This window comes from Alexandromys fortis, unplaced genomic scaffold (genome assembly GCF_014885135.2).
Source record: "Alexandromys fortis isolate MF-2015 unplaced genomic scaffold, M_Fortis_MF-2015_v1.1 scaffold_165, whole genome shotgun sequence".
Lineage (NCBI taxonomy): Eukaryota > Metazoa > Chordata > Mammalia > Rodentia > Cricetidae > Alexandromys > Alexandromys fortis.
The window spans coordinates 198,429-223,301 of NW_026068038.1; the positions used below are offsets into that span (position 1 = coordinate 198,429).

At 51.2% G+C, this 24,873-nt stretch overlaps 1 protein-coding gene across 2 annotated transcripts in view; it reads left to right on the forward strand.

Moving 5' to 3' along the window:
* Positions 1-24,873, forward strand: part of Atp2c2 (ATPase secretory pathway Ca2+ transporting 2) — a 60,888-nt gene that overhangs the window by 10,812 nt on the left and 25,203 nt on the right. Inside the window, exons 2-10 of one of the 2 annotated variants that reach the window (XM_050165258.1) lie at positions 6,983-7,093; positions 10,054-10,170; positions 12,564-12,653; positions 14,459-14,494; positions 14,604-14,665; positions 18,130-18,238; positions 22,446-22,595; positions 22,666-22,734; positions 23,155-23,230. In XM_050165258.1, the coding sequence (XP_050021215.1) occupies positions 6,983-7,093; positions 10,054-10,170; positions 12,564-12,653; positions 14,459-14,494; positions 14,604-14,665; positions 18,130-18,238; positions 22,446-22,595; positions 22,666-22,734; positions 23,155-23,230 (820 nt within the window). Of the gene's footprint in view, positions 1-6,982; positions 7,094-10,053; positions 10,171-12,563; positions 12,654-14,458; positions 14,495-14,603; positions 14,666-18,129; positions 18,239-22,445; positions 22,596-22,665; positions 22,735-23,154; positions 23,231-24,873 lie in introns of those variants that run through there. The other variant, XM_050165259.1, reaches the window with a different exon arrangement.

A 24,873-nucleotide genomic window follows, 5' to 3' on the forward strand; every position in this document is an offset into this window, starting at 1 on the left:
AGGACAGTGCTGAGTCCCACACTGTGCACGATGTTGAGAAGCCTAAGGGGGCGTTTGGTTTGTGTGTGTGCGGAGCCTGATGTGGGGTGTTTCCCTCTGTTCTCCACTTTTTCCGTTTCTCACTGAGTTTAGAGCTTGCTAGTTCCGCTAGCTCGCCTGCCTCTGCTTCCCCAGCCCTGGGATTGCAGATAGGCACTGCCGTGCCTGGCTTTTACGTGGGTGCTGGGGGCACTGAACTCAGATCCTCATGGTTGTACAGCCAGCGCTTTACCAACTGAGTTGTGTCCCCAGTGTCCTTTTAAGGCTGTCTGTCCCGTCGCTGGTGGTGGCAGCTCCTATCCTCGGATGAGACTAGTGTGTCACTTTCTTGATTCTGCCTGCCTGGGCGATGCTCGACAGACTAAAGGCATCACTGAGCGATTTCCTAATCCCACTCTCCAGGCACTTCCTAGCTGCCCACACTAGGGGAAGCTTCCTCTTCTCCCCAGCCTTTATGTCATTCACGCCCGTGTGTACTTGTGCATTCCTGTTCGGTTCTGTTCACGTCTGTCATCATCAGCGTTCCTTTCTGCTGGCTCTGGATGCCCAGATCTGACTTGTGAAAGACCCTTCATACGGCCTCTGTGCCCTGCTAGCTTACCCCCAGAATCAGGTAAGGCTGCTGAGCTAGGAAGAAATTCTACACTAACCTCCCGCCGTCTCTCCCGGCTCCCGGCTCCTGGATATGCATTTTGCTTCGGCCACTGTGTTGAGAAACAAGCTAACAAAACCTAGGTTTGCCGTTGCTAGTGAGAGGAGGGGTATGTCCATCCATAGACTGCCAGTGTCTATGTAGTTTGCGTCTGTACACATACACACTTGTACATCCAGTCCAATAAATCCCCAACAGCCCACGCCTGCTCCCTGAGTACCTCGCAGCAAACACCAGTTACTGGTGATTATTAGGCTATTTCTGAGCCATCAAACTCCCTGTGTGTGAGCAGTCTTGTCACCTATGTGTTGGTTCCTAATTATATTGGTTGCCACTCAGCCCAGCCCTGTCCTCTGGTCCCTGACTATGCTGTTCCTCGTGAATGACACACAGAGTGGGTGAGTCATGGTGTGTCTTGCTGAGAGCTGGCTACTCCCTTAGGCCTTAGACACACATGTATACACACATGCAGACACATTCCTGCTCACTAATACATACTCATACTCTCTCACACACATGAGCACACGCACACACGCAAATACATGCACGTTAATACTCTAGACAGCATTGCAGCCCGAGAAAGAGCTCGTTGCCCCTTGTGACCCAAGGCTGCAGCTGAAGCTGTTCCCTCAGCAGTCACGGCTGAATGTTCTTGTGGAGTTGATATCACAGGACAACACACCAAGGTTTGAGAAAGTCATAGGCTTTGCTGTGGGAGGCCCAATAGGCAGGTGAAGGGAGGTGAAGCATGCCCCCAGAAATGCTGAAGCATGCGTGGATAACCCGTTTATGTTGAGTTTCATGGTCTGATTGGATGAGGATGACTGACTGGCCAGGTTTCTTCCTCGAAGAACAGGTTTCACTGGGACACGAACTCTGATCGCTTGATTCAGAGTCCAAAGCATTAACTATTACACCATGGGAGCTGGTGCCGATAAGGCAAGTAGGGAACGAGAATTTGAATTCTGAGCAAGGGGCTGGCCCATCTATATCCACAGCAGCCTGGATTGTGGCAATGAGAAAACTTTCCACTTGATACTGAAAAGCACTTATAATATCGCCCCCTCCTCTCTACTGCGCTTAGGCTGTTCTCAAGTGTGTAGGACCTGAGGCTCCACCTTAGATGTCCTCTGGGCCTGCTGGAGGAAAATGGAGGCTTTTCCTCATGCGCCCTCTCTCTAGTGAGCCAGGTCTTAACGGCTGCTCAGCATTTCTTCCCGAGGAAGCCAACTGTCCCTCTCTCCATCTCTGTCCCCAGGCCAGCTAGGACTGCCTTCCCCTTTGAATCAGTAACTCTCACTTGTAGTTCAAGACTCACAAAAGTGCTGGGCAGTGGTGGTGCACGCCTTTAATCCCGGCACTTGGGAGGCAGAGGCAGGCGGATCTCTGTGAGTTCGAGGTCAGCCTGGACAGGCTCCAAAGCTACAGAGAAACCTTGTCTCGGAAAAAAAAAAAAAAAAAGACTCACTCACAAAAGCATAAAACTGCTTCCCATTGTCCCTGCTTTCAGTTACCAGGTTTCCAAACCCAAAACCACACGGGTCCCCGCTGTCTGCTGGATTCTGCCAGAAGTGTATCTTCCATCTTCTTCCATTTTCTTTTTCTCCACATTTTACATGAGCCACCTTATGCACAGCGGCCCACACCTCCAGTTTTCCTTCTCTATCTCTTGTTAATGGTACCACTATTGGGGGGGAGGATTCTGGGAAAGTATCCATTATATTTAAACTCCGGCCCTGGGACCTACCAATGCCGTGTATGACATAACAGCCCAAACTGGACACAGCCTACATTCCAGTCCCTGCGATCCACTAACAAATCGTGATGCCAGGTTGCTATACAGTGACAGAATGAAATGCCCAGGGTTTCACGCAGCAATGGAGAGACCTACCATCATAGCTTCTCTCGCCAAGCTAACAGGAGGACAGGGTCCCTGGGTGTGCCACTTTGGAGACGGGCAGAGCAATTCCATGTGCAAAGCAGTCAGTATGTGTAATCTTTCTAGAAGGCAGTGTGTGAGAGAGGGCCCAGGGGCAGGAAGATTCTGGGAGCTATAAGTTCCGTCCTTGCTCTAGGTGGTGCTCCTTTGGGCATACATACACACATGTGAGTCTCCATACAGCCGCACATGATTTACACGCATGACTATGGCAGGTATACTTCAATATACAGTTAACACTTCCATTCAGGGAGCCCAGGAAAGTCACTGGGTCTCCTTTCAGGGAAGCTTTAGGACAGACGTTAGCGCAGTGTCATGGGTCACCAGCCAGGCCATTAGCGGGTCTGCGAGTTGACACTAACACACAACTATTTGAGCAGTACTGTGAGGTGTGGCTCTGAGAGGACCCTTCTGTAGAACGGGCATCTGAACAGGAAGTGAGCAGAGCATATCCAACTCGAATGAGGCCACGTGCTCTGACTTTCCTGATTGATGCCCTACAGTTGCAAGAGGAGACCTCCCCCCCCCCACACCAGCGCCAGTGTGAATGCCCTTGGCTTTATCATAGGCTTGCGTTCTTAGTCTATACCCTTTTCCAGTGTTCTCTCACACACAAATGGGTGGCCATTTTCCTCTTTCACGGGCCAGAGACTCACGTTGTTTTGATAAACTCTTTGTCTTGCTGTTCTGCGGAAGTTTTATCTTTGGATTCTACTGACAGTGCTCGTACTGGGTGCTACACAGCCCAGTCCCCTTTCTACCTGGGACTTGAGCCGTCTATGTCTTATCTTAGTTTTATCTTGTACTTAGAAAGTCCTTTCTCACTCTGCAATCCTAAGAAAAGGCAGCCCTTCGCTTCCTCTTGCACTTGGATGGCTTCATCTTTGTCCTGTGTTCTTACTTGTTGATCTAAGTGAAGGTGCTTGCATAATTTCTTGGCCTAGCATGGGAACTGTGGTCTCCCAGGCAGCAGGCAGGGTTCTCTACATTCAGGAGGAAGCCAGGGAATAAAGGAGCGAGCCAAGGAAGCACTGTTAGGGCAGACTTGTGCCCCATGCAGAAGCCACAGCATAGGTGTTGGCGTCTATGGGGATGAGGGTGGTGCTGTCATAAGGGGCACCCTGCATTGTGAACATCACCCCTGTCCGTTCCTGTGCCTTCTGACTGTCTCCTGGCCATGCATGCAGCTATCATGGCCCCTCGCCCCTTCCCTTTCTGGGGTCAACACTGAGACTGTTCTCATCTTTCCTCCTTTCTACAGCATGTTAGAGCATCTTCTGCTCTGCATGCGCGGTGCTGGCACTCCTGTGTGAGTTGGATTCTGACAGCCCCTCTCCCATGAGGTCAGTGGAGGAGTGTGTGAGGCCTCTTTGTGGGCCAACAGGCCCATGTGTCTGGGTCCAGGAAAGGGGCTGGAGTCTGGAGCTCAGCAAGCAGGCCACGACAACATCAGGGTACCACTGTTGCTTTAACCTAACACACTCACTTCCGTCACTGCAAGCCATGCGCATGTGTTCCCAGGTGATTGGAAAACAGAGGCCAACCTGGGTCTCCCAAGTAAAAGGCTGCCTGACCAGAGCAGCTCCTTGTGCGGATTCTAGGGGAAGGGGGTTCAGGAGGGACCATTTCCCAGCTCAGGGAGGCCACGTGCTGTCCTCAGCTTGTGACCCCTCCATTTCCATCACAGATTCAGATACCATACTGTTATTTTATTTTGAAAACAGGATCTTACTGTGTAGCCCATACTGGCCTTAAATTCTCAGCAATCCTCCTGCCTCAGCCTCCCCAGTGCTGGGATTGTAGATGCATGCCCCCATACCCGGTTTGACTGATTCCTCTGTCTGCAGACGAATTCCTGACTGCTTGCCTGGGTTGTCAGGGGTGGCAGGGCCTCTGCACTCTTGCGTGTTAAGCCCGGCACTGTCTTCAGGACCCTAGTTTCTGAGAGCAACCCTGCTGTCCCCTCACCACCTGGGTTTGGGGTTTCTTGGTGCCAGGAACTGCATATGGGCCTGCCTTCTCCTTTGCTCCAATAGCCTATTTCAGTCCTGTAAGGCCTTGCTGTGACAACCCCTACTCCTCAGAGAAAGAAACAGAAGCAGGGGTCATTTTAGCCAGTACGTTGGGGAATGCATGTGATATCAGTCCCAGAACAGGATAGAGATCCTGGGACCTCAGGGACATGAATAGGATGCACTGGACAGTCAGGGAGGCAGGGAGGCCAGGATGGGGCTGAGGGAGGCTGAGTCCTGCTTCCCAAAGGTTCCCTCTGCCCTGAGCTCCAGGCTGACTGTAGAGCCTGTGTCTTCCACGGGAGATCACATTTGTCTTTTGTTGGTCTCTCTTGGGCTCAGTTCCAGCCTAAGCCCAAGAAAAGCTGGGGAAGCTTTTTCTTGAGAAGTCTCATGTCCTGGACTGTTGCCTCAGGGCCCCCACAAGGGAGCAACAGGCTGTTTGCTGCAGGCAAACAGTACTCCGGGGTCAGGGAGGAGGCAAGGAGGCAGGGGAGGCCCGCTGGTGTGGGATTCTATTCTAGAAAACCCATAGAGGTTAAACCTCAGAGAAAATGAGGCTGTGGCAGCAAAGACTGCAGGGGGTGGGTCAAGGGGGTGTCAGTCACCACAGCCAGACCAAGAGAGATGGGCGTGTCCTGAAAGCAGCCAGGATTTGAGTGTCTCCAAGCCAGAGAGAGAAAAGATAGAGAAGACTCTGTGTGTGTGTGTGTGTGTGTGTGTGTGTGTGTGTGTGTGTGATGTTTCAATGTCACAGGACACTGTATTTGGAAAGTGAGTGCAGTACAGCCAGAGTGAGAGGTCCCGGTGTACTCACACCAGGGCTGTCTCCCACGCAGAGGGAACAAGAGTGAGGACTGAGTGGGGCCAGCAGGACTCGAGCCGCACAGTCCAATGGTGTTTATTTCTCTGTCCAGTGAGTCTGCAGTGGGCTTGTGATTGGTGCGAAGACATCCGGGGAAGCCTGGCGAGGAGCCCTGTCCTCACTGCCGTGCTCTGGCTTTTGAGACCAGCAGTAGAATCCCAGGGGGTGGATGTGTTTGACGGTTCCTGTGGACGAATGGGCCACTGGGTGCTAACTTGCACTTGGAGTGCTGGCGTGGGTGGGAAGGGAAGAGGAACTTGGACTCCACCTCAGCTAAAGGAAGTAGTTAGCACCTCTCCCTTCCTCCTTCCCAGTTCCTGGTGGTGGCTTGAGAAAGAAGAGATGCTATCATGTTCCAGTGTCGGAATTCTGGGAAGAACACTGTAGATGTCTTGATGTGCCCTGGTACTGAGATCCCTCTGTTGACAGTGTCCCAGGCCCCTGGGGGTTTAATTGCCTAGGGCTTTGGGTACACACACACACACACACACACACACACACACACACACGTCCTCAGGCTTCTAGGACCTAACAGTAACCTCCACCTCGTTCCTGAAATTATTTACAAAAATGGAACACGGGTGTGAGATCACATATTGCCACAGGAGACACTCCTTACAGTTTATACTCAGCCCAGATTGTTGTAATAAGGGGGTCCGTGTAAAACGTCACCCTGATCTGTTAGTCTAGCCCTATTGAAGAAGTTTGTTTCGTGCAACTGGACAGGTCATTCAGATGGCAAAGCGCTTTGATATACACTCATGAGGACCTGAGTTCAGATCCCCAGTGTCCACATAGACATGCATATAGTGGCACATATCTGTAATACATCTGTAACCTAACCCAGGGCACAAGTGGGCAGAAGCAGGTGGTGTCTCAGATCTTACTGGTCAGTCAGTCTGGCCAATAGGTGAGATCCAGGTTCAGTGAGAGACTCTGTCTCAAAAAAAAAAAAAGAGTGGACACAATGATAGACAATACCAGTGTTAACCACATACATACACCATACACAAGCATATACACACACAGTAAAATATAATAATAAAAAAGAAAAAGGCTATTTCCAAATAGATGTGTCAATAATAGCCAATGACTACACATAAACCCCACATGCCCCTAGCAGAAGGAATAGGAGCAGAATCTACTTGTGCAGAGAAAAGCTGAGCACCTGTGGACACCCTGCGAGAGCGGTGTAACACCCTGCACACGGTCACTGACTTGTACAGGAAGCACAGTCAGAGGGTACTGGGCACGTGACCGTTTCTGTAGCGTTCCCACTGGAAAGAAAGCACTTTGGGTAGTCAAGAGAGTAAGCATGGGGACTGATGCCATCTGTCTCGTGATATGGAAGCGGGTCACGTGGGTAGGCATGTGTACCTGGGGTATGCACATGTTGCATACGTGTGCCCTGCTTTAACCAGAGACGCACAGCAAAAGTCCCAAGCTCCTCACCAGCCACACTGCTCTCTCCACAGATCGACGACCAGTATGAGCTGAAAGCCATCGAAAGAGAAAAGTCTGTCACAGCTCTACCACCCAGGGAAGCGTGCAAATGCAGCAAAGGAGATTTGGCCAGAGCCTTCCATGTAAGAACTTTGTATCTGTGCTTATTTCTTTTCTCATTGCCTTGACAAAATACGTCTCCCAAAAGCTGCTTAAGGGGGTCTTTCTGGCTTCTGGTTCAAGGTGCGGTCCAGCATAGCCAGAAAGTCACGTGACAGGAGGCAGCTGCTCTCCCGCATCTGCATTCAGGCAGTGGAGAGAGCTGAATGCTGGTGCTTGGCTAGGCCCCCACTCACGCCATGGTGCCACCCACATTCAGGCCAAAAGGCCAAAGGCTCTTAGGAAATGCCTGCAGAGACACATCCGGAAGTGTGTTCATGAGGATTCTACTGCCTTTCGGGTTCGTGAGATAAGCCATCGCACCTGACAACATCATCAGGTAGTTTGTGGATTAAGAGAAAGTCCCACAAAGCTGTTCATGTGCAATGGTTCGGATCTCCACACAGAATCTCAGCGGTGCTGCTGTCCTTGGACCCAGACCTGTGGTCCCTGCTAGAGGCCAAGCGTCCTTCTACCTACAGGACCTTTGGCAGGCAAAGAATGGCCAGAACGTGAGTGAGTGACCAGCATTGTTAGGACAACATGTGGCCAGGGCTCCTCCAGGCTTTTGCCCTCAGGGCTCAAACTCTTTCCCACACCTGCCTCTCACTTTTCATCTTTTATGACATGGAGATGCAGTTACAGATATCAGATTCTCACGAGTGCCTGAGGGAACTAGAATGTATGAGCCTTGACCTAGGAGAAAAGCCAGCCCTGACCTAGGAGTCTGCCCTCTGGGGCCACAGGATGGAGCCAGCAGCGTATCTTTAGATTATGTTACACCAAGCAGAAATGGTGATACATATATGTGTGTGTGTCTTCACGTGCACATGGGTACGTTGTATGCATGTGCATGTACGTATGTATGCATTGCATGCATAAATGTATCACATGGGCATATGTGTATCTGTGCAAGGATATTGAGTTATGTGCATGTATATGTGTGCACATGCATATGTGCACATGTGAATGCACGTGGGGGTATGTGTTTAGATGTATGTATGTGCGTGTACATATGTGTACATGTGTATTATGTACATGAGTATGTTTGTGCTTATATACACTACATGGGCATGTGTGTGCCTGGAGGTGTGTGAGGAATATGTGTGTGCATGGATAAACATGGGCGTGTACATACTCATAGCTCATCCTGCTTTGAGAAAACAAACGTGCAGCAGGGAAAGGGCACATGTACCATGACAGGCCTTAAGAATGACCTAAGAGTCCACCGCAAGTCCTGATTTTTGGTGAGAAGGGGAGGAAGGCCTTTTTCCTTGTTCCCCAGCTAGATAACGAGCTCAGACCCCCTGTCCTACTGAGAATCCCGCTCTAGTTCCCCTCCCACTCCTGCAGCCCTGGGCAGCTTTCTCCATAAGCCTCACATGGGCACAGAGCTTCCTGACACCATGACCGACGCTGAAGTTGGTTGTGTCTAAGGGCCTGGAATAGTATCTGTCATGGGGTGGATGATACGGTCACGTCGGCCACTCCAATCTCCCAAAAAACTATTTTGTTTTTAAGATGTAATTTGATGATAATAAGATATACAACATAAGCCGTTTGGGTTTAGGTTGTGTTTTTGTTTTTTAATTTTATTTATTTGTTTATTTATTAAAGATTTCTGCCTCCTCCCTGCCACCGCCTCCCATTTTCCTCCCCCTCCCCCAGTCAAGTCCCCCTCCCTCGTCAGCCCAAAGAGCAATCAGGGTTACCTGCTCTGTGGGAAGTCCAAGGACCACCCACCTCCATGTTCTCGCTCATATTTGGTTTCTAACCATAAATAAAGGACATTGAGCCTATAATTCGTGATCCTAGAGAAGCTAAATAAGAAGGTGAACCCAAAGAAAAACATATAGGCATCCTCCTGAATATTAACCTTCATCAGGCGATGAAAGGAGACAGAGACAGAGACCCAAATTGGAGCACCGGACTGAAATCTCAAGGTCCAAATCAGGAGCACCAGGAGAGAGAGCACGAGCAAGGAACTCAGGACCACGAGGGGTGCACCCACACACTGAGACAATGGGGATGTTCTATCGAGAACTCACCAAGGCCAGCTAGTCTGGGTCTGAAAAAGCATGGGATAAAACCGGACTCACTGAACATAGCGGACAATGAGGACTACTGAGAACTCAAGAACAATGGCAGTGGGTTTTTGATCCTACTGCACGTACTGGCTTTGTGGGAGCCTAGGCAGTTTGGATGCTCACCCTACTAGACCTGTGTTTTTATTTTAAGATAAGATTTTGGTATGTAGCTCAGGCTGGCCTTGAACTTCACAAACCTGCCTCAGCTTCCCAAGTATGGCAGTCACAGGTATACCCTCTATACCTGGCTTTCTTAACCATTTATGTTTTGTTTTGGTGTCTTGAGACAGGGTGTCATATAGCCCAGGCTGCCTCACACTCATTCTGTAGTTGATGCTGTCCTTGAACTTCTGACCTTCCTGCCTTGGCCTCCCAAATGTTTGGATCACAGGTGTGCATCACAAGCCCAGGATTTATTAACTTTTTTTTTCCTAGTTTTTTGAGACAGGGTTTCTCATAGCTTTGGAGCCTGTCCCAGAAGAGACTCACCCTGTAGACCAGGCTGGCCTCAAACTCACAGAGATCCCTCTGTCTCTGTCTCCTGAATGCTGGGATTAAAGGTGGCACCACCTGCAGCTTTTCTTTTTAAAGAAAAGACCCTGTTTCTGCCTGTCTACTCTCCCATCTCCAGTTGCATCTGATGACACCGTGACTCAAGGCCATTGTGTGTTGACCTGTGGGCTTATTGAGAAATGAAGGTTTTATTTCCCTCTCTGCCCCAGTTCTCCTCCTCCACGGACAAGCCCGTTTTCCTAGTTCCCCTAGAAGATGTCGGCTCTCACCCGATACCCGTGACTTGTTTCTTTGGTCCTTGCTGGGCCCATTGTGCTTACCCTACATCTCCTATCTCCTTTCAGGTGGACCTGGACAGTGGCCTGTCGGAGATGGCCGTGGCGCAGCGCAGGCTGGTCCATGGCTGGAATGAGTTTGTCACCGATAACGCTGAGCCTGTATGGAAGAAATATCTGGATCAGGTAGGTGCAGGATGTCGTCCTCTGTGTCAGTAAGGGAACCAGCCAGGAAGGGCAAGCCAAGCAATCATTCTTTAAATATTGATCCTGAGTGTCCTTGGACAGGTCCCTATTGGGGTGTGGGGTGAATGAGTTTCTAGATAAACAATCTTGCCCTTTGGATGCTCTGAGCCTCCAAGAGGAACCCTGCATAGGTGACTAAAGATAGAGGTGGCCGTGGCCCTGACTAGCAATGATGGGTACTAGGGATGCTTGCCACAGGCCAGGCACCATGCTGAACTGTAAAGAAGTCAGTAGTGCCAATTTATTTTATCACCCCCTAAAGCCATTTGCAAAGGGAGAGAAGGTGGCAAAGAAGCAGGAAGTCTTTGCTTGGCAAAGGCTTTGCATGGCACATAGCTTTGCCAGAGGAAGCCAATAGAGACACGGATGTCCTGGCAAACAGGCGTTTCAGAAGGCCAAGGAAGAAACAGTTGAGTAGACCTGTGCCTCACGTCACTAAAAGTGAAGTCACTGTCAGGCTGGGGAAACAGCTCAGTCAGTAGAGTGTTTGTGCCAAATGAACACAAGACCCTACCTTTTAAAAGCTGAGTTTGGTGAGGTGCAGTTGGAATCCCAGTACCAGGGAGGTGGAGACAGGTGGATCCAGCCAGCCTAGCCTGCTTGGCAAGTTCCAGACTAGTAAAAAGACACCATCTCCAAAAGTAAGGTGAACAGATCCAAGGAAGATAGTTCTCTCTCCAAAAGAACAACCCATTCCCATCCCTTTCTGTCCCTCCTCTCTAGTGCTCTGTCAAGGAGGATGAGAAACTTCTTGGTGGTAGAGAGCCATTCCTGGAGCTGCACAGCCACCATTCCTCCCTTCCACCAATACCAAATATCACTGCATCTGTCGGATGTCATGGCCAACGGACAGTTACTAAGCCCTGGCCAGGCTACTCTCACCGACATGATTTTTTAAGAGCCAGGAGCAACTGGGCACGGAGACTCAGATATGTAATCCCAGCACTCAGAGACTAAGGCAGAAGGATGACTGTGAGTTTTGGGTTAGCCTGTGCTACATATTAAGATGGTGACTCAGGAAACTTAAAATAGCCAGGCTTGGTGGATGCCTGTGACTGCAGTACCTGGGACATGAAAGAACTAAGAGTTCAAGCCCATCCTGACCAGATAGCAAGTTTAAGGAGCCCCTATCCCAAAACCAAAATGAAGGAGAAAGACGGGAGAGCGTGAGGGGAGGGGAAAGGAGAAAAAGGCGGCCTGACCACACCTTGGGAAACAGAAGTCCCAGATGGCTCCACATTGTCTGTGAGCCAGTGGTAGAGACAGGCAGGAGAAGCCAGATTTCTGAGTTCTCATCCACCACACCATGCCACTGGGCCCCGAACTGGGTCCTGAAAAGACAGCCACACCCGGGGCAGGCAGGGTCTGTGACATCAGGACGGCCATCTCCCAACTGTCCAGTAGGGATGAGTTGCTAGACTCAAAGGCAACCCTAACCCAAAACCAAAATGTCTCTGGGCCTCCTGATGTTGAAGAGTTGAGATTTTTGCTAGAGCCAAGTCTGGGCTGCTGCCAAGCTGCCCCCACCCACTGGGTCCTTCCACAGGTGAAAAACACATGGCCTCTCCAGGGGTGAGGATGAGGTTCAGTCCTTCACGTGTCACACCACCACGCACTAGAGTGCTTCTCTCGAGCTGTGGGACCCATGCATACTCTGGGCCTTGTTTCCTTTGCACCTCAGCCAGTGGGAAGGTCAGAGGCAGAGATTCGCCTGTCAATCCTTCAGTTCTCTCCCTGATCTCCTCAGCTCTGATCTCCGACTCTGTCTGAGTTCGTACTCCTTTTTAATTCTCCGTAATGCGAGTCGTCATGACGTAAAGGGGTGATAGACAGCAGCCATCAGAAGTTCTTTGGAGAAATCTTTGGAACTTCTGATCCTATGTGACATGTGTCCATATGTGGGGGTTAGAGGTCAACCTAAGAGGAACATCACTAGAGTCCCCAGAGATTATCACAGGAGCGGGTTGATTGTGGCACACAGGGTTGGGGTCTGTGATACCAAGAGAGGAGTGCTTGGCAATGTAGCCAGATTGGCATCCACCATGCATTCCTAGAATAATGGATGAGGTGTGGCCAGGCAAGACAAGAACTCAGAGACCAGGCTGGGTCTGGATGGGGCAGTGTCATGATCAGCCCGGAAGGCTGTCAACAGTGGGCTTTCCTACAGAGGAGGAATACCAGATAGAGTAGCCCCCCTTCCCAAGCCCTTAGCCACTGTAGGAAGGACCTGGAAGGCCAGCCTCATGTGAAGGTCTGATCTGCCCAGCAGCTGCAGGTAGGAGCCTACTCTGGCCTTTGTGAAACTGAGACCTGCCCTGTTGTTCACCTTCCAGTTCAGGAACCCCCTGATCCTGCTGCTGCTGGGCTCGGCCGTGGTGAGCGTCCTCACCAAGGAGTATGAGGATGCCATCAGCATCGCCCTGGTGAGTGACTGGCGGTCTCAGCCCCTGGACAGGGTGGACCACGGCTCTGCTGCCAGTTGTTTTTCAAAACATGTGTACATACATGCAGAGGCTAGAGTCAACCTCAGCTGACATTTCTCAGGATCCATTCATCTTGTTTTCTGAGACAGGGTTTCTGGCCGGCCCAGAGCTTACCATGTAGGCTAGGCTGGCTGGCCAGGAAGCCCCAGGAAGCTACCTGTCACTGCCTCCCCAGCCCTGGGGTTGCAGGCATGCAGCACTATGCCTGGCTTTTCACTTGGGTTCTGCAGCTCAAACTAAGGACTTCATACTCACAAGCCAAGCACTCTGCCAACTGAACCATCTCCCCAGTCCTGTGACCAGTTATTGCACAAGAAAAAGGTGGGGCATTTATTGTGAGCAAAGAAAGGATAGATTAATAACAAGCAAATCCACCACCTGCCCCCCTGCCAGCATTGAGGGGGTCTGTGTGGCATAGGCAGCCCCAGTATAATGGAATCTGTTTGGGGGCAGACTGCTCTGCCACCGTCTCCCTCCCTGGGGGATCTGAATGTGTTATAAGATGCAGTCACTCTGTTAGTTACTTGTCTTTCTGCTGCAATCAAATACCAGAAAGGAACAATGTAGAAGAGGCTTTATTTTGGCTCAGGCTTTGAGAGGGGACAGTCCAGAAGGTGGCCAAGGCATGGCTGTGGGAGTAGCGCATGGCTGTGACCGCAGAGGAAGGAGGCCGCCTGTCATGTTGAGATGGACCAAGAAGCAGGGCGGGGATATAAACCTCCACTCTCCACTAGACCCTCCACCTCCCAAAGGTTTCACATCTTCGCAGAACAGCACCGCTATCTGGAGACCAAGTGTTTAAGCACATGAGCCTATGAGAGGTGCGTGACTCACATCCGAGCCACGATATCCTAGAGGTTACTTCATCTTTTAAGCTTGTCTCACTTAAGGGAGATAGACGTTAAAAGCTACGATGATTTTACTCCTGTATGGTGGTGTACGCCTTTAATGTCATCACTCAAGGTAGAGGCTGGTGGAGCTCTGTGAGTCTGAGGTAAACCTGGCCTATGTAGCAAGTTCCAGGACAGAGACTGCTCAAAACCAAAGATTGATGGTTTTATGCTGAGATTTTGCACACTCGTTTGAACCTCTGACCAGTTCAAAAACACTTTCATTGCCCTTAAAAGAAACCCAGTGCCATCGACAGTCATTTGTATCCCCACCCCCATACCACCCCCACCCCTGTGCAGCCCCAATGGCCTCCGCCCCTCACGTCTTTCTGAGTTTAATCACATCTGTGTCTGACCCTGCAAATGATGTGGACATCTCTTGCTGCTCTCGCTCCGCCTCTTCATAGGCGTGGCCTATCCCACCCATGGTGTGAATGGGGGGGGGTGTCAGAGTTACACCTGCAGGTGTAGAACAGGCCTGTAGAGCTCACAGGTGAACACAGCAGGCTCAAAGTGAATATGTCTGTTGTCGCCTGATGCCATGACAAAAGCGTGTCTGCAGGAAAATCTAGAAGGGTTCCCCAGTGTGCAAGCCCTGGGGGAGTTGGGGTTTGATGGCTTTTCTGACGTTGGATGGGAACACTTGTGCGCATACACACACACACAGCCCTCCTTTTAGAGGTTGAGGCATAGTCTTCCTAAGTTGTGCAGGCAGGCCTTCTGCCCCAGTCTCCTGAGCAGCTTGGATTACAGGCCTTCACCTCAGGTCTTGGAGGGCAGCGGTAGTTGGCTCTGGCCTCACTCTCACCTGAAAGTCCTGCTTACATCCTCCCTTCCCGGAACCCTCTCTTCCAGGCCGTGCTGATCGTGGTGACTGTTGGCTTCATCCAGGTGTGTACATCCCGAGATCCCATCTGGGTGGGGTACCAGGGACATGGTGGGCACTTGTCTTGTCGGGGTTCCCCCCTTTGAACAGCACATCTGATGTGCTTCCTGCCAGGAATACAGGTCGGAGAAATCTCTGGAAGAGCTGACCAAGCTGGTGCCTCCAGAGTGCAACTGGTAAGTGGGGGCTTCCACGGCAGGTGACAAGATCTTGTGTCTGCCCTGGTGGTGGCTTTGCTGTGTGATCACAGACAGGAGGTGCCGTCTCTCCCAGTCTCTGCTCTGGCAGCAGGGTCTAACTTGGGGTGACCTAGGGCTGCCAATGAAAGGGAAGAGCCTGTAGAATAAAGCAGAAGCCTGAGTTTTCCCTAAAGAGAGGGGCCAGAGTCCCTGTGCTCTCAAAATGAAGCTAAGCCTGGGGTAACAGGCGCAGCAACAGAGCACGGTGTGGCTGAGGCAGGGCTATGTGTGAGGGATGTCTTAGTGACTGTTCTGTTGCTGTGAAGAGACACCACAGCCAAGGCAACTTAAAAAGTTTATTTGGAGCATGCAATTTCAGAGGGTGAGTGTGTAATCAATCATCTTGGCGGGGAGCTGGACAGCAAGCAGGCATGGCGCTGGAGCAGTAGCTGAGAGCTTGCCTCTTGAGACAACCACGAGGCAGAAAAAGAAAGAGCCAAGTGGGATGGCATGGGCTTTTAGAACTCCCCAGTAACACACCTCCTCCAATAAGACCACACCTCCTCCAACCAGACCACACCGCCTCCAATAAGACCACGCCTCCTCCAACCTGACCACACCTCTTAAGCCTTCCCAAACATCTATAAACTGGGACCAACCATTCAAACATATTAAGACTCTAGAGGCTATTCTCATTCAAATTCCCACAAGGGTGCTCTCTGGTTGGCTCAGCAGCTCTGGGTAGGTGACAACCTCTGCCAACCTTTGACAGCGTTTCAACCTAGTGCAACACACAGCCATAGAAACTTCCAGAAGTGTCCTCTCACCCACCCTACACAGTGTGGGGTCACTAGCCATGCGTGCCTAACAAGAACTCCAAGTATGGCCCGAGTGGGGGAGATGGAATCCTCATTTTCTGACATTTTATTTGGGTTTATTAAAGTGGGCATATAGGCAAGACGGGACGCTTGGACAGAAAGGACTCTAAGTGCACAAGGGGCCAACTTCTGAACATTTTTTTATGCTTACTTATTTGTGTACATTTGTGTGAATGTAGCATGTCACAGTGTGTACAAGGTCAGAAGACAACTTCGGGGCATCAGTTCTCTCCTGCCATGTGACTTCTAGGGGTCAAATGCACGTGGTCAGGTTTGACCCTGCTGAGCCATCTCCCAGCTGGCTCTGGGGCCAGCTTTTAAGGACATGGTGCAGAATTCACAAGCCACCTCTGGTCTGTGAAGAGGCACAGGAAAGCCTGCCTTTCCCCCACCCACCAACCCAGCTGAGGGCCCTGAATATTGCAGAGTCCCCTCAGTGCCTGTGCCGCTCAAAATGAGGGCTAGAGTCCCCGCATGGCCTGAGACACATTAGAGATCGCAGCTACTCAGCTCAGCTCTGGACCCTGCATGAAGTTTACAGGGACACCCATGACATGAGCTGGGGCTGTAGGTGGGAAGAAAGCCCCATGGGTCATGGGTCTGGCTGGTCTCCCAAGGTGCCAGCAGTTACAGGGTGAGAGAGACAGATAGAGAGATGGAGGAAGAGGGCCACAGTCAGCTGGAGTGGGAGACACACGCCCATAGGCAGGAGGAACATTCTAGAAGATGCAGGGAACTATGACTACATCTGGGCTCACTGGTTGGAGAACGAGGCTGTCACGAATCCAGATAGGCGACATCAACAGCTGAGCAGAAATGTGAACCATCGGGGCTGGAGAGATGGCTCAGAGGTTAAGAGCATTGCCTGCTCTTCCAAAGGTCCTGAGTTCATTTCCCAGCAACCACATGGTGGCTCACAACCATCTGTAATCAGGTCTGGTGCCCTCTTCTGGCCCGCAGGCACACACACAGACAGAATATTGTATACATAATAAATAAATATTAAAAAAAAAAAGAAATGTGAACCATCTATGATGGTACCTGGACTTTAAGTTCAAATCCTGAGTCTTGGCTTTTCAGTCATGGGGCATGTTACTCCTGTCCCCAGAGGCCACTCCAGAGACAGTTTTCTTTTGGAAGCAGGGGCACGGTGAGGTGCATAGCAGTGAGGTCATCCCTGTGGGAGGAGTGGGGAGGCTGCAGACCTCAGAGAGCTCAGGGTCCTTTGGTGAGTAGGGATGAGGTAGTGAGCTGAGAGACCGGGTAACTGGCAAGCAGCTGATGCTCCCTAGGTGACCACTGCTCCCAAAACACATGCATCAACCAACAACAGCCACAGCGGAATTGTAGTGATGGGGGAGGGACAAGGACAGCGCCAAACAGCCCATCAGACAGCCTTGATGTGATATCAGAGGAAGAGACGGCATTGGAGGAAGAGCCATGGAGCAGCGGGATGTGCCTGGTGCTCTTGGCTACAAAGAATGGAAAACTTAATTGCTTAGGATACAAGGAAATGGCATTGTGTCGCAGCAAGAGAACAGAGTGAGGTTGATTGACATGTGCCATGGGCTGGCTCTTGCCTCCTTCCTCTGCCATCATCGGGTTGTTGGCATTTCACTCTGATTGGTTTTCCTTGTGGTGCCAAGATGACTGCCACAGCTCCAGGCATCACAGACACAAAACTGTATAGGTCCCACTGAAGAGACTGTGTGTGTACAGGGCAAGGTAGCTTTTCTTGCAGGTTCCAGGCAACATCTCACGTCTCATAAGCTGGAGCTCTGTGACACATTCATGTCTAAGCCTGGCAAGGATGGAACCGCTCTGATGATAACACCTAGTGGTCACTCACTAGCTAATTAAACAAGCATCTGTGGAGAAGGGTGAAGGCCTAAGTAGAATCACATCCCCTGTCAGGATAACGGGAATACCAACCCTAACTGTCGAAGTCTATATAAAGACTCTTAAGATCACAAAAGGGGTGTGTGCAAGACCTGAATGGAACCAGGAGTAGAGAGGGTCAGGTGGAAGATTTTTTTTTGGTTGCTTCCAAGGCCAAGAGAAGCCGCTAGAGCATTTGGGGGGAATAAAGGGGCTGGTTTAGCTCTCCCTGGCTGCTGGGCAGTTGAACAGGAGGCCAGAGGGACTAGAAGAGGAGGCACTGCAGTAGGAACCTGTGCCCTGAGAGTTGTCGATCATCCCAGGGCAGGTGGCTGTGCCTGAAGGAGGGCCAGGCTTCCCAGGCAATGCCGCTGCCCCCATGACATCTTTCCTCCCTGACTTCCAAGCCAGGGTGGTATGTTCTCTCAGTGTCCAAGTGTGTTTTCCCAGGTGCCATTAAAAAGCCATAAAGCAGCTGGCCTCCACTGGTAGAGGCTTCTGGAGGCAGTAGCCTCATTTCTCAGGTGAGACCCAGAGTCTCTCAGGAGCCATCTGCCTTCCCAAGTATCTTGAGATACGAGTTTAAAAAGCAGAACTGTAAACTCCCGAGAGTTTGCCGGCGATAGAAACCCCAAGTTGATCTCTAAATCCAGTTGTCAAAGGGTGTGAGGTGGGGCTCACCATTCTGCTGCTTCTCCCACACAGCCTGAGGGATGGCAAGCTCCAACACATGCTTGCCCGAGACCTGGTTCCAGGAGACATCGTGTCCCTGTCCATCGGAGACCGGATCCCTGCCGACATCCGACTCACGGAGGTGAGCAACATGTAACAGCCAGTCCTGATGAGCAGGCTGGTGGGTATGAGCACAAGACCCCCCAAAGTCACTGTTCCCAAGTGGCTTACCTTCTAAGAACAGAGGTGCCCAGGCTGTGTGGCTTCCATTTCCACAGTTTGTTATCCACAGTCAACTGTAGCCCAAAAATATTAGTAATTTTTTTCAATCTTGAGGGAGAATGAGAGAGACAGAGACAGAGAGAAATAGAGACAGAGAGACAGAGAGAACATTTATTACAACTGATTCTTACAGTTGGGCACCTTCTGGGGAGCTGGGAACATGACCCCATGGCTGAGGGAGACCACCAGCAAAGGCCTAACACATTTTGGTTGGGTGGAGCTTTGTGCATATGTGTTCAATCTCGTGTGTGTGTGTGTGTGTGTGTGTGTGTGTGTGTGTGTGTGTGTGTGTGTGTGTGTGTGAGTGAGTGAGTGTGGAGGCTGGAGAGCCACCTTGGGTGTCATCTCTCGGGTACTGTCTATCTTGGTTTTTGAGACAGTCTGTCACTGGTCCAGGGCTTGCCAAGTAGCCTCAACTGGCTGAACCAGTTAGCCCCAGGATCTATCTCCATCTAGCTAGCTCTGGGTTTACCACCACGCCCTGCTGCCCTCCTATTACTTCTTCCTCTTCTTCCTCCTCCTCCTCATCTTCTCTTTTTTCTTCTCCCTGAACGGGTCTAGGGCTCAGTACTTTACCAACTAAACTATCTCCCAGCCCTGGTTACGTGGCGTATAGAGCAGATCACAATGGCAAAATCATCCAGGACAAGACTGGGGGAGACTTCATGGCAAGGAGGGAAACTGAGACAGAGAACCATCAAGCGCAGCCTTGAGATCTGGTTTGGCAACTCCGATGGGGCTGGCTCTTCCCACAGCTTAAGGGTTCAGAGTTAGGATCTAGTAGTTAGCACACCTGGGGCTGTGCGAGGTGATGCTGCTACATTCTGGAGAAGGGCCTGGGTGACAGAGTCACCTGAGTGACACATTCTTCCAAGAACAGGAGAGTGCTCTTTGGACTCTCAGTAAGCAGGTGACTGAGGGAGTCCTGAGGACGCCACGCAGCTGGTCAGTAGTCACATCTTCTGCGAGTGTTCTTGGAGGCAAGGAGGCAGAGCCATGAGAGGAGCTGCAAGTTAAGACTGGTTTTGAACCCGGCACCTGAAATTCTACCTGGGTAACCTGGAGCTCTTTGCTTACCCTCTCTGTACTTCAGTTGTCTTATACGTAAGGCAGGAGGAGGTAGCAGTCTGGGGCAGTTAGAAGCCTTAAAGGAGTTCATGCCTGCAGAACTATGGGAACACTGACTGGCTCCTAAGAAACTCAGTGGATGTATGGGACAAGAGAACCTTGGGCTTTAAATCCTAGCCCTGTGTCTCATGATATAACTGGCGTTTGTCCAGACTGCCCAGAGTTATTGTGCAGTCAGGCAATCTGCAACCAGTAACGGCCCAGATACTGGTGACTTACGTTTCTGTAGCCCTGAGTAGACCATAGGCCTCTAGATGAGTTGAAGCCTCTAACTACTGCCCCTGGCTCTTGAGGCCTCGGATCCATTTCAGTAACACCCTGGGCATATGGACAGCACGAGAGTAACACCATCACGTCCCACACATCCCCCTGCTGGCATTTTCAACTCCCTGGGACAATCAATAGCTTTGTTTGTCCACAGCAAAACACCTTTATCGACAGTTAAGCTCCGAGACTCAGGAGTGGCCAGCCCCAACTACCGAGTTCCGGGCACAGGAGGCTCACAAGCCTGAGGACAGGACCCACAATGGTCCGTGCATGGCTGCATGGGGTCCCAAAGCCTTGCCTTCTGGTCCCCTGAGTGGGAACAAAGGCAAAAGCTCTTGACTGTTCTTTCCCCTGTGGAGACTAAAATGAAGACAATTGAACGGAGTTGTCAGAACTCCAAGCAAGCTTTGCCAAGGGGTCCTAGCACTGGGAACAGGCATACAGGGGGTGGAGGGAACAGGGGCACACATGTGACCTGGTAAGGGAGGGAGTCTCCGTGGACCCCATTCTTCAGCACAGCCACCTTTGTTATGCTGGGGCTATGCTCATTCCTGTGAGATTGTGCCCTCCTCCCCACAACTACCTGTTCCTCCTCATTCGGATGCTCTGTCCAGGGCTCCTGGGAAGCGACCACTGTTTATGGTTACACACTGCAAACTGCATGGTTACCAGAGCCATGTGCACAGTGGTGGCCCACTAGACTTGCCCCCCCAGTAACGCTACAGCCGTCTTGGCTTGGCCAGCGTACTGTGATGTGGGCTCAAACTGAAGATGCGTAAAGGCACATTTTTTTAAAATATTTATTTATTATGTATACAATATTCTGTCTGTATGTCAGCAGGCCAGAAGAGGACACCAGACCTCAGTACAGATGGTTGTGAGCCACCATGTGGCTGCCGGGAATTGAACTCAGGACCTTTGGAAGAGCAGGCAGTGCTCTTAACCACTGAGCCATCTCTCCAGCCCCGTAAAGGCACATTTTGTCGGAGCATTTTCCCAGTGTTAACACGTGTGGCTGTGTTTGTACTTAAGGAACCTGCTGACACCTGAGACCCTCTTGTCACCCCCTGGTGGCCTATAGGGCTCTACAGCCTCCTGAGGGGCACTCAGGGTAGCTTTCTACCCAGGCTGTGAGGCACCGATCTGCTGTCCTTACCCCCTCTTCTACAGTTGCTCTTCTAGGTCCCTCCTGCCTGTCAGACACCAGCAGATGCTGTAACAAAGCCCAGGTCCAAGTCCAGGCAGATCGTGCTCTCTCCCAGGTCGAGAGACCAGCAACTTTCCAGCGATGGGAGGTGCCAGTCCATGGCTCCTGCCAACCCTTAGTCCCTCTCTGATCATTTGTCTTCCCCCAAGGATCTTAGGGTGCCATTGCCCCCACTCTCTCAGAGCATCACCTCCCGATTTCAGAGTGCCTGTTATACCTGCCAAGTTCCTCTGCTAAACAGGGTGCTGTACCCGCATGTTCTGAAGATGGGGATATGAACGCCTTGGGAGGGTTCACACCCAAGACCCTTCTTCGAGCTCTTCTTTCCATCCCTGGGCCTCTCCCTTACACCTCTGGCACCAAGACAGGGACCCGGGGCCTCGTGTGTGCTAAGCCCACCTGTACCACTGAGTTACATCTCCTGCCTTTGTTTTGCTTTTATTTTGACATTTCATTAAGTTGTCCAGCCTAGCTTTGAACTTTTGGTCCTCTTGCCTCAGCCTCCCAAGCTCCGAATGGTTGACTGGCACCACCGGGCCCAGGTGATCTAAGGTGTCTATGCACGGGGCACTGTGCTGGGTGCCAAGGATACTACAGAGAACAGACTTGATCCTGAGCATGGGTTTAGCGTCCAGAGCAACAGGTCTGAGCCTGTCCTTGCAGGTAGCTGTTCAGTGATGGTCAGGAAAGTATGATAGAAAACCCTGGGGATCCCAAAGACCAGGCCTGCCTGCGGAGGGCAGGAGGGGCTCCCTGGAAACAACCACTTTGGGGCTAACCTTGAGGTCAAATGAATAGGAATTAGCTGTTTGGGGCAGAAAAGGTCCAAGCTACAACCCAGGCCTGACCTCCACACCAGGGACACTGTTGTCTCCACGCAGGGGCCCTGTCTGCTGTGAGGTCTGTGTCCCTGTGTCCCTGTGTCCCTGTGTACTGCCCCCCATGGACTTGGCCTTCCCATCCTGAGATCTCAGTTCAAGTCTGTCCATCCTCCCAGCCTCCTCTTAGGGCTTTTCCCTCTGCCCTGTATCTTCACCTGCTGAGCCATCTCGCTGGCCCTGTTCCACCCTATTAACACCACCCAGAGGGAACTGAATAGCAGCGCATAGACTCCTGGAGATGCTCGCTCCATATAGAGTAGAGCCTTCGTATACTATGCCATATGGCTCCCCCGGCTGTGGGAAGCGGGTCCAGGTCCTTAGAGAGGCAAAGATGCATTCCGAGAAGCAGCTGAGTCATGTTTTCTGGTGATTCTCATGGCGCAAATGGCATTAAACAAGGCGTGAGATTTGCGCGTCTTCCTGGAGGGGCCGGGAGTTTTAAGCTTTTCTGGTTCTGTGATTCTGAATATGGGTTTCCAAGGCTCCTTCCTCCTTGACATCTTAGAGGGCTTTTGGTACTGTTGCAAGCTTCAAGACTTCCGAAGGGCAAGAGGGGAGCGCAGAGTTTCACCTTTGTCCCCCAGGTCACAGACCTCCTGGTGGACGAATCCAGTTTCACAGGAGAAGTGGAGCCCTGCAGCAAAACAGACAGCCCACTGGTGACCAGTGGCGATCTCAGCACCCTGAGCAACGTGGTCTTCATGGGGACGCTGGTGCAGTGCGGGAAGGGTCAGGTAAGCAGAGCCCGGGGTGCTGGCCCTGCAGCTCCAGGCCCCCTGTTACCTCCCTCTCTCTTCCACACAGGGAGTTGTGATCGGAACCGGGGAACAGTCTCAGTTTGGAGAAGTGTTCAAGATGATGCAGGCGGAAGAGGTGAGGGCAGCAGGGCCGGGGGCGGCCACTGTTTTCATCAGGGTTGTTCTAAGCCAGGGTCAGCCCTGCTCAACCCCGGAAAGTTGGAGGCCACAGGAAGTAGGAGCAGGCTTCGTGTTTTTAATTTGAAGACTTCAGTATGTGCGCCAGCATGTGTGCTGGTAGCTCAGGGCAAAGGCACTTGCTGCCAAGCCTGATGACTTGAGATTGATCCCAGGAACCCACGTGTGAGAAAGATAGAACAACTCCCAAAAGTTGTCCTCAGAACCCCATGTGTGACCCCCCCAAAAGAAAACAAAACTTACCATTTTATCAAATATATATGCATGTGTACCCCACATGGCCATCGCTCAGAACAGTCAAAAGAGTCATGAGTCCTAACACACCATTGTCCTTCCGTGCCCTGCCCCCACCCTACAGACACCTAAAACTCCTCTGCAGAAGAGCATGGACAAGTTGGGCAAGCAGCTGACTATCTTTTCCTTTGGCATCATCGGTGAGTGACGTCATTTCCTGCTGGGTTCTGGAGAGGAGGCTGTGCTGGTGAAATTTCAGGGACTCCACTTTGGGTACCATATGTTCGTTACTGGGGAAACTGGGGTTTCTTCTTTGGGTTCTCAGTCTCAGTAATAAAAGAATTTTTAAATGATCTTGGGAGGGAGCTTGGGGACATTGTTATTAGAGTTTGAGAGAAAACAATAGGGTATCTTCCAGGGGGAAAGAAAGGCAGAAATAGATGTCTTTCTAGAGTTAGACCAGAACGTTCTGCTGCCGAGGTCAGCAGGCAAGCTGGTCAGGAGTGGCTTCAGAGAAAGAACAAGAAACCCAAAGCACCAGAGAAAATGTTTCAGCTTTGGTCAGTACCCCTGCCCCCCACCAAAAGAGATAGAAAAGAATCAAAAGTTAGGACTCAGAAATGTGGCCATCTTTTTTGGGGTCGCTTGGTGAGGCTCTGGGAAGGATAAGGCAGGTTTTCCAGGGAGGAAAAGTACATTATGTCTTTAAGAGGATAATTATTCCTCCCACCTCCTTAGAATGACTTCAGGTAAACTGGCCTCCCTGAGGGCGGTCTCTAGCTGATGATTGACAGACCTCTTCGGTTGGGGGGTACGGGATACAGAGACAGTGACCTGTGATGTTCTCAACTTTGGAGTAGATCAGGAAAAGGTAGAGCCATTAGCAAGTGATCCATCCTCAATGGCCTTTCTAGCTCCCATAACTACAGTTAGTGGCGTGACCCAAATTAGGGAAGGCACCTGCTGAGAGTGCCAGGTTTCTGGGTACTGAAACAAAGAACTGGACCAGAGGCTTGTGTGTGGTGAGAGAAATAGAATGTTTTACTCAGGAAGAGAAAGGAATGGCAGAGAACGGATTGGTTGGGAGAGCAACGACAGGGTCTAGACTCAAGCCCTGACTCCTTCCATAGTCCCTATCTGCCATAGGGCATTTACACAGAGCCCCCTCTGGGAGATCTTGCACACTCTCTGTGTTGTTACCTGCAGCCCTGACAGGGGGAGATTTCCAGTCCTTCTGACTGGCCTAACAGCTCTAGAGATCCGTCTTTCTCTGCCCCACAGTGCCGGAATTAAAAGCACAGGCAGCCATACCTAACTTTTCTGTGGGATGGGTGCTCAGGGTTCAAACTCAGATCTTCATGCTTGCCGAGTCTTGTCGGGGAGATGACAGAAGCAGACTTATCAACAAGATGAAACTTATAAAAAAGAGAAAGAAGGTGATGGAGGCCAGGCATGTTGGCACACATCTTTAATCCCATCACCGCTCTGAGGCAGAGGCAGGCAGATCTCTGTGGGTTTGGGGACAGCCTGGTCGACATAGTGAGTTCCGAGCCAGCCAGGGCTACACTGTGAGAAGCTGACTCAACAAATAGATGATGTTGGGCCTGGGAGTTGGCTGGTTCGTGAAGCGCCTGCCTTGTAAGCATGAGGACCTGACTTCAATCCCAGAACTCATTCAAGAAGCCAGGTGTGTAGATCCTACTGCACCTATTGGTTTTGTGGGAGCCTAGGCAGTTTGGATGCTCACCTTACTAGACCTGGATGGAGGTGGGTGGTCCTTGGACTTCCCACAGGGCAGGGAACCCTGATTGCTCTTTGGGCTGACGAGGGAGGGGGACTTGAT